Source organism: Phalaenopsis equestris, unplaced genomic scaffold (assembly GCF_001263595.1).
Source record: "Phalaenopsis equestris unplaced genomic scaffold, ASM126359v1 Scaffold000002, whole genome shotgun sequence".
NCBI lineage: Eukaryota > Viridiplantae > Streptophyta > Magnoliopsida > Asparagales > Orchidaceae > Phalaenopsis > Phalaenopsis equestris.
This window is the reverse complement of record NW_018164444.1, coordinates 59,897,166-59,907,122: the sequence shown is the minus strand read 5'-3', so window position 1 is coordinate 59,907,122 and position 9,957 is coordinate 59,897,166. Positions and strand designations below refer to the sequence as shown.

At 32.7% G+C, this 9,957-nt stretch overlaps 1 protein-coding gene across 1 annotated transcript in view; it reads right to left on the bottom strand.

Moving 5' to 3' along the window:
- LOC110024510 (adenylate kinase 4) overlaps positions 1-9,739 on the bottom strand; it is a 12,292-nt gene extending 2,553 nt beyond the window's left edge. The window contains exon 1 of the mRNA XM_020724564.1: positions 9,510-9,739. Coding sequence (XP_020580223.1) covers positions 9,510-9,630 — 121 coding nt within the window. The 5' untranslated portion in view covers positions 9,631-9,739. The remainder of the gene's footprint in view (positions 1-9,509) is intronic.
- Between the last annotated feature and the right edge of the window lie 218 nt (positions 9,740-9,957).

Genomic DNA, 9,957 nt, shown 5'->3' with positions numbered 1-9,957 from the left:
CTATATATATATATATATATATATATATGAGCTGACGACTCTGAGGTTGCTTTTGCGGAAGCGCATGAGTTGTAACCATTAAAATGAGAGAGAAAAAAGAAATAAAATAATATTTATATTTTTTCAAAATGTTGAATCGATTCTCCGATTTATGGATTAAACTAACGGTTCTTGACGGTCCGATGACAAAAATAGTCTACCATATGTTTCAGACCGGATCAGCCACTGGTTCATGATTGAACATGTTGAACCAACCGATCTGGTTCGGTTTCTTAAAAATTGATTGTTATTTAAAACTAATAAAATTTGACCTTCATTAATATTTTTTTAATTAATCCTACTAAATTTTAATTCATTAATAAGGTATTTCATCTAACAAATAAATAATCAAATCCAATTTATATAAATCTTAAGTGTAGTTATATTATATTAAACTCAAATTAAGCACAAGTTTTCCATATTATTCATATATTTACCTTCGTGATAAAGCCAGTGAGACAACCATTTCCTCTTTCTTCCGCTGAGTTAGGATTCTTCTTATCCACAAGGTCAGGGTCCTCCCAATCCATTCCTCTACTGCATCTACTGGAGCAAAACTCATCATCGATGACAAAGATATTTCTAGCATAGAATGGGAGCAAGGAGGTGAAGGGGGGAGAATAGTAATCCAAGAATGAAAGTCCACAATAGATGAATCTAAACTTTAATAACCACAATTCAGACATAATAGACATACATGAGATCCCAATTGTTCGATCCAAATTTGCTTGTGGAAATACCAAAACCTTGCAAAAAAAGTTGTCGCACAAATACGAATATGGGGACACGGCATGACGTCTCTACTGCATCTACTGGAGCAAAACTCATCATCGATGACAAAGATATTTCTAGCATAGAATGGGAGCAAGGAGGTGAAGGGGGGAGAATAGTAATCCAAGAATGAAAGTCCACAATAGATGAATCTAAACTTTAATAACCACAATTCAGACATAATAGACATACATGAGATCCAAATTTGCTTGTGGAAATACCAAAACCTTGTAAAAAAAGTTGTTGCACAAATACGAATATGGGGACACGGCATGACGCGACAGGGATACCAAACAATTCTATTATGAAAATAAAGGACACAAACACGCATATGACATGTCATTATAATAAAAATTATCAAATTTTATGTAAAAAATTATTAAATAAAATATTAAAAATAATTCAAAACATACAAAATTTAATAGCATTAACTTTCGTAAACCAAGATGTTCATAGATAAATATTTAGTTTCTAACATAAAAAAGTAAGTATTAACAGTCTTATCTTACATCAAAATTAAAATTCTCTTCATTAACTATTCCTTAAAAGAAATAAAAGGATTGCAACTTCTTTGGCATGTATTGTTATTTTACTTCAACTATCATCATCATTAAATATCATAGCTTTCAACTCTGTCCTATCGAGAAGATTTTCAATGTCTAAAATTTGAGGGTTTTAAATTTATCTCTTGCAACATCCCACATCTTGTTATGTCGCATATCATGTAATTTGAAGCATTTCTGGATAACAACGAAATGTTACTGTCGGCGGCAAGAAATTTTGATTTAATTTAGTTTTGGTTATTTGAAAATAATGTTTATTTTAATACACATAATTTTGATTTTTTTGAAAATAATATTTTAAATTTTTTAAAAATGAGACAAAAAGACCTCACATATTTCAATAGTTTAAATAACCAAGCACCACATCACAAATAATGCACCTATCCCGAGGAATTGAAGCATTTCTTGTTAGCGGGGCTCGATTACATAAACTAAAAAATTTATGACATCTGTTTGGTATGCGAATCTTTTTTTATAAGTTGGCTGATAAGTTCTAAAATCTAATATAAAGATTAAATAAGGCTTATATTACCTAGGTTCATTAGTTCCCTATAAAGGCGAGCCTTTATAGTTAATTATATCCTAAGCAACCGATATTACTTAAGAAAACTCTTGAAAATGATCAGAAGTATTTGGCTTCAAAATTTCAAAGTTTAGTTTTCAAGGTTGGACATAGAAAAATCAAATGAGAGTGGATCATATAAAAGCATTGAATTTAGGAATCCAAAAGAAAAAAAAAGTAGAGGATGTCACAATTCTTAAGGAGTCTTACTGACTTCTCAAACTACCATACTGTTTTACTTCAATTTTGAAGATGATGTTATTTAATATTTCATTCTGTCTATTTTTATTATTTAAGGATTACATTTGCATTATATCCGACCATGTAAATAGTCTGAAAAATAAGAGAATTTATGCAATACCGAATAACGACTTCGGAATTCAAAAAAAAATTGGGGCGTATACTACACAATATGATTGTGCAAAAACCTAAATATCAAGTGAGGATTTATGTCAGATTTATGTCACACTAGAAAGACAACCTCAATGTCTTATGAATTTGTTGTTTAAACTAGGAATTGTTTGGCTGATGGAGACCTTATTTGCTCTCTCGAAGATGTTCTTTTGTGCATTGTGCCCTCGTCGTGCTGCCCACAGTCTGCTCCAAGCTCCTTATTATAGTGTTAGCTCTAAGGTTTGCAGTTTAAATGTCGTGTTTGTTATTATTAAGTTTTATTATTGAATTGTTTTTGGAGGAATTTTAATTTAAGCGACATCGATCAAGATCTCACGGTTTCGTCGTCTCGGCATCACTATTTTCTTTTGAATTTACTTAATCTAAACGAGCTGTTAAGTTCATTTACACCGGAGAATTCTCGTTAGCAACCGTAGGTTACCTCTTCAGATTGATTCTCGTAAATTCAAAAGAAGTTGATTGAGTGTGTTCAAAAGGGGTTTAAAAGTGTATTAATTTCTTTTTTTAAATGATTTTTTGTTTTGCAGGCAAAGCATGCATAGTAAAGTAAAGTGACAGTTAGATAAAGATAATAAAATTGCAATAAATAAATTGTTAATGTGTACCTGACGCTCCGACTGCTGCTGCATTATTAGTATCACGAACAAAGCATAATTGTAGGAAATTTAAATAAATTGCAAGAAAATTTGATATGAGAAAATCCAAACTAGTCGTAGAAAACAGGAGTAAGGCAAAACCTGACATTACATATGAAAGATCGGAATTAAATGTAAGAATTTGGTAAATGTTGGGCCTCGGAGCTGGGCTGTGTACTTTATTATCCAACCGTGATAAAAGCCTCCAACCCAACAGCTAAGGGGCGCAATTCCTAACCTCGATCTGAGAGATTAGCCTGTGAAACTTTACAAGTTTTCATCAAAATTCTTTAATTTTTCATGCATTGAAGTTTACTTGAGCAAACAAAAGTAATCAAGTCCCAAAAAAAATTGTTGTTATCTTATATTGTAACTATTTTTGTTTTGTAAAATAGTATAATTCACATGCTAATTTAGAAAATTGTATTTTTACATTAAGATCATATAACTTAATTGACTTACAAACCACAACAATTTAGACAATTGCATTTTTACCCTTTCCTATAAAATGACATGAATTTGTTTCTACCCCTTAACCCTTTATGTTTCAATCATTTAAGACAATTAACTATGATCAATATTACTCATTTACCCTCTGATTTGACATTGATTTGACCTAATCTTAATTAGAGTTCAAAATTTCATAATTACCATTTTGCCCTTATGACTTTTCACTTCATAGTTATCTCAATTCAACTCAAATGACTTTAAAACTTTTTTGTTAGCTTACTCATGGGTCAATTAAAATATTAGAGAAGAATTTATATTTTTCTGATTTTTGTTTAATTTTTAATAATTATTTTAGCTCAAAAATAAAAATTTTCAATGGTAATTAATTTAACTAAGATATACTTTTTGTCCTTAGGAAAATTGTTGAAGGTTCACCTAAGTCATAGGATCACTTTTTGTCCTTAGGAAAATTGTTGAAGGTTCACCTAGGTCATAGGATCACTAGAATTTTTGTGAATTTTTTAATTATATTTTAATTTTTACAATTTTAATTGATTTTAATGGGTAAATAGATAGAAAATATATTTTTATTTCAAAAATTCATTTTTATATTTTTCATAAGTCTCTCTAACTTCAAGGAACTCATAAAATTTTATTTTATATTTTTATAATTTTTATTTTATTTTTAATAATTATTTTATTCACAAAGTAAGAAAAATGCATTTGAATATTAAAAATACCTTTTTACACCTTTGGAAATTTACAAGCAAATATTTAAGTTATTCTCTATGGTTAAAATGATATTGAGGATAATTTAGAGTATTTTTATATTTTTTGTGATTTTTGATATTTTTAATTACTTTAAAATTAGAAATAGTTTATAAAAAAAATTTTATTTTAGCTTCAATTTTATTTTTCTTAAGTTTCTCTGGTCTCAAAAAACACTTCAAACAAACTTGCATAATTTTCTGATTTTTCTTTTATTTATTATAATTAATTTGAGCCAAAATTATTATTCACTTAGAAAATAAATTTTTATATTAAAAATATTTTTTCTAACTTTTAAATTTTTACAAAGGCCTCCTAATGTGATTACCTTCAATATGTTCCATTTTGGTGATTACTTGAATTAATTTATATTTTTCCAATTTTTATCAATTTTAAATAAGAAAAATACATTAAAAAGATTTTAAATTTGACTTTCTTTTTCTTAGAGTCCTCTTACCACAGTAAACCTACCTAAGCTAATTTTAAATTTTTCTAAACTTTATTTTATTTTTTATAATTTCTTTAATTAAAATAATGTCAAATATTTCAAAAATTATGGCTCTTGATCATAGAAATGTCCTCTGACCTTGAAAAAATCAAAGAAGGCTCCTAAGTTCATTAAGAGTTGACCCCCAAAATTTCATTTAATGTAAATACATATTTAATTATTTATGAGTTAATTACCTTCTGGGGTATTTAATTTATTTAAAATAAAATGCTTAATAAATATTTTTTTATTTTTGATTTAATAAATTCTCCTTTATTCACTGAGCACAGAGGAAGGGTATTTTTCATTTATTTTTATGAATTTTCTACACCAAGATATGAATTTTTAAAGTTTTTGTAATTATTTAATTACAAAATACCCTAATTTTCTACTTATCTGAGTCAGCGTCAGTGCAACCTTAACCTCTCCGAAGTTTCACGCATTGGCATTTGATTCGCTGCGTTTTCCACGTAGCCTAATGACTGTGCCAGCGGATCACGTAACGTTGTGATGTCCATCTCAACCGTCCATCCAATACACGTGGAAATGGACGACATCCGCTCATCATCCCCGATCGTCTTAACCCGAGAATCGTCCGCGTTCTAATCCTAATATCTCGTTCGATACTCAGTCAAATCACTCGCGATTTGTTCCTACACCTTCATCTAAGTGAGAATAACCTATCTATACGATTAAATACATATAAAATACGTTCTCTTCACATATGTCCAAACTGAAGAAATATTTAGGGATTTCGGGTTATACCTTAGCCCAAGAGGTGAGGTCTCGATTGAGTTTGTTCCTGAGCTTCGCCTTGAGTCCACGAACGTACTCCAAGTGTTGGTTCGAGCTAAAGTAAGGTCTATGTATGATATCAATCGGAGGGTGACTCAACCTTGGTCTAGGACTATGCTAGAGTGCTCGGGAGAGGGAGCTTTTGATTAGGTAAGTGGTTTTAAGATCTAGGGAAGCTTATTGGATGATTGATTTGGATTTCTAAAGAGTTTGATTGCAAGGCCGTGAAATGCCCTAGATTTCAGTGGTTAAATTAGGCTCGGATGGAGGGAATGAGTGGTTGAAGATGGTTGGATTGCACTTAGGAACACTGTGAGGAGCTCTGAGAGCAATATGACAGAGTTTCCTCTTAGTTCTTGCGCCTCTTCCATTTTGGCTGTGAAGGGGAGTCATTTATAACTCAGGCCAGGAGGGAGGCCCTGGGCTGCCATTGGCTGGTGCCATTGGCTTGGTGCCATTTAGCTTAGGTGGAGAGGAATTAGGCGCAAGTGACCAATTGGGATTTGCCGCATGGGATGGGTGAGAATTTGGGTTTGAGTCATGGCCACCCTTCTCAGTTTTGGGTTTTTCGGCCACTAGGATGGTCAACCAGACCAGAGGTGGTGGCTAACTGACTCGGGGAGGTCAGAAGAGGGTTTAATGGTGATTAGCTTTGAGGTTTAATCAGATGATGGCATAGATGAGTCATTTAACCAAATTAGAGGGGGTTTCCACATTTTGAGGGACCATTGGTCCATGGCGCCAAGTAGGGTTGGCTAAGTGATGTGATTAGCATCTTAGGACATGGTTGTGGCAATTAGGCTTTTGATTAATCTAAAAATTTAGACTAAGTTTTGGTTTTGGGCTTGGATTTGGACTTGGACTTGGTTTGAGCTTGGATCTAAATCAATTGAAGGCTCAAATTGGTCTTGAAAAATGTCATGATGAATTTGAAAAATAAATTTTGTGAAATTGGATTGGTTATGTGGATCAATTTGATGAAATTTGGCTTTGGGGCCAATTTGGGGTAGTTGACTTGGGCTTGGGAATTGGGTTTGGAATTGGTGTAAGTGGGTTTGAATTTGGTTTAAATTGGGCTTGAATATGATGATATTTAATTTGAATTTGAAATTGGGTGAGTTTGAAATGAATTTGGTAAAAATTATGAGTGATTTGAGGGCTTTAACGATTTAGGGGTAATTTGAAATTTTGGTCAATTTTGGTGGATTTAGGGGATTTTGGGTGCAATTAGGAACATTAGGTGGTTAGAATTGTTTTTCGTGAAGTTTTGATTGAAATTAGGGATTTTGAGAATTTTTTAGCATTAGGGGCATGTTGGTAATTTTTTGTGGTATAGAGGTATTTTGGGAATTTTGGGGACTTTAGGGTGAATTTCGGCAATTTAGATGATTTAGAGTGGTTCAACATGATTTTTGGTAAAAATTTGAGAATTTGGGTAACTTTGAGGATTTTAGAGTTTCAAGAGCATTTTAGTAATTTTTTATAAATTTAGTGGCAGAAGGTCAAGGTTAAGTATTTTGGTGCAATTGAAATTAGTTGGATATGATGACCATGTCAGCCATGAAGCCACCCCCTCAAGCCATGAAACTCATAGGAGAACTCAATTTGGATCCCTCACATATTGATCCTAGCCATCTTAGCCAAAGACTAAGGGCTTGGGACCACTCACATGAGTTTCCAAAAGAGAAATAGGAGGAAGGTTAAGAGTGAGTGATTTTATGGTTTTGGAATGTGTGAGTGTGACCAAGACCAAGCAACCCAAGATTGCCCTAAAGTTTCACTGATCATATTGGAACTCATCATTGAATCTTCACATGTTGGTTTTAACCATCTCAAGTGAGAAATGAGGGCTTAGAACCACCCATGTGAGACTTCGCAATAAGAGCAGAAATGAGGGCTTAGAACCACCCATGTGAGACTTCACAATAAGAGTCAAGAAGTATTTAGAATTTCTATGTGGGAGGGTTCCATCATTAGTCCTCTAGGATAGTCATCAAAAAAGTCGTATAGTTAGATCCTAGTCTTCTAAAAAGGAGAAACTAGACATTATCAAAAATAAGAACAACAGTCACAAATTAAATCTTCAGCCCGTTGTAGAATGATTTTATTACTCTTCATTAATTATATGAATAAATAAGGGCTTTAATTTCTTCACAACAAAATGAGAAAACTTATCCTAGAAGTTTTATGGAAATAGCTTGAAGTAAAAGTGTTGTGGCTGAATGAATCAGACAACACATATTTGGAACCATCTTTCACTTATCATGTAAAGACTCCTGATTTCAAATTTCTCTAAATATTCAAAGAACTAAACTAGTTCCACATTTATGTGTCATCTCTCTTTATCATTTGGAGATTATTGCTCATGTCTTTCTCATATTTAAATTTTCCAAATTGTTTTGAGAGAAAACACATTGAGGATTCTCCTCAAGTCATTCTTTACTTGAATGTCTCCCAAGAATACAAAATATAAAAAGTATAAATATGGAATTACGTGACTACAACAATACAAAATAAAAGTAAATTATAAAGTAGAAAATGAAATTTACCTTGGATTTAAAAACTCCAACCCATTAAAAGTAAATTACAAATACGAAAAGGCATGAAAAAAAATAATAATGTCTCGTAACCTCCCATTAAAGCAATTACAGACGCAATTTTCTACCTCTTGCCCTCTATCTCCAATAAATAGGGGGACCGTAACATATATTATTTGCCTTATTTTGGGCTGGCAAAACGGCTCGTTGTTCGAGAATAGCTCGTGTTCGACTTGTTAAGAAGCTCGTGTTCGACTCATTAATTTCGTTTGATAAATGTAGTATTTTAAAAAAATCTAATTGACTAGAAGGCTACAAAGATTTATAATCAATTAAAATATTGATTAAGAAAATAGAATAAAAAGTCTTAAATTAGATTCAAATGATGTTTTAACATAAATAATAATTTTTAAATCTTTCTCAAACATTTATCGTCTTATGACTACGTGATTAGGGCGACGATATGATTAGGGTTGTTCAAAAGACTCTTCGTTTGTGAACAGCTCGTGTTTGACTCGTTAAGCAAACGATCCGAACATGAACACACTTTTTGAGCTCGAAATATAAATGAGGAGCTCAAAATATAAGCGAGTTGAACACGAGCGGCTCGCTTGTGTTCGGCTCGTTTACACCCCTAATTAGAAGCTTTTGGTCTCTAATCTCTAGACTCATATTCTACAAAGAGAATTATCTCTCATTCTCCCTTTTAACCCCCCACTTTTAATATATAAAATATGTCACAAAGCCCGGGAATACCCCAATTCAACCCTATTGGGCAAGTCCGTGTGTGCCATTTTATCTCTTTCTCTCTTTGCTTCTCCCTTCTCCCTCAAAGTTCCTACCGCTCTGATTCTTAACCCTAAACAGAACAAATCTAGATTCAATAAAAAAGAATGTATAAAACGTAATGTACAAATGGAAATTATCATAGACCGATAACCAAACCTCAAAAGAAAGAAGATCAAAAGTAATATCTCTCCAAAAAAGAGAGCAAAAAAAAAAAGACTCCATCAAGGAATAAACCGTTGAGTCCAAGAAAGAATAGAAACTCCAACCCTAAAAGAAATGCCCAAAGAAGTAACAGGACCAGCAAAAGCAAATCTTGCAGCAAAACCACCTAATTCAGGTTAAACCTTGCAACCAAACCAGCTATAAATAATATCCAAACCACCAAGAAAAACCACCTAATTCAGGTTAAACCTTGCAACCAAACCAGCTATGAATAATATCCAAACCACCAAAAACCTTCTAACAAGAACCCAGCCTACCACATAATAAAAAAATAGATAAGATAGAACAGTCGAACCACCCTATAAATAATATCCAACAAAGAAAGGTAGAGGCCATGCCCAGATCTAAAAATTCCATGATTTACAAAAGAGCAATCTAGTCGCAGAACCTATTTTTTCAAGAAAAAAAAAACAAACAGCGAAATGAACAGAAAGAAAGAATCCATGTTTGCGAAAAAGGAGAGGGTGGAATTGATACCAATGAGGATGAGGCGCCTGTCAGGCTTGGACGCGCACTTCATGCGGCGGAGGAGCTCCGCCATCAGATCCAAAGAGGGGACATCCTCCAGACTGACGCCGCTCTCTCCTCCGCTCGCCATTTCCACCGCTCTCGATCGAAGAGGAATTCAGGCAGTCTGAGTGCTTTGCATATCGTTTATCTGTCTCCACTATTTCATGGCGCTCGTACCTCGGGTCGGATGTAATTTTTTGTATTTATTTTTTATTTTTATTTAGAAAAGGCACGTCCAACCATATATTAAATAAAAAGCCATACAATCCTAGAACATAAAATACAATGTAAAATTAGCAATAACAAACCAACTACAAATAAATATAACTGAAATAACATCCAAATAAAGGACCAAACAAAACATAAAGAAAAAAATGATGCTATCGATGTCTATGATCACAACTTCAATCAAAAT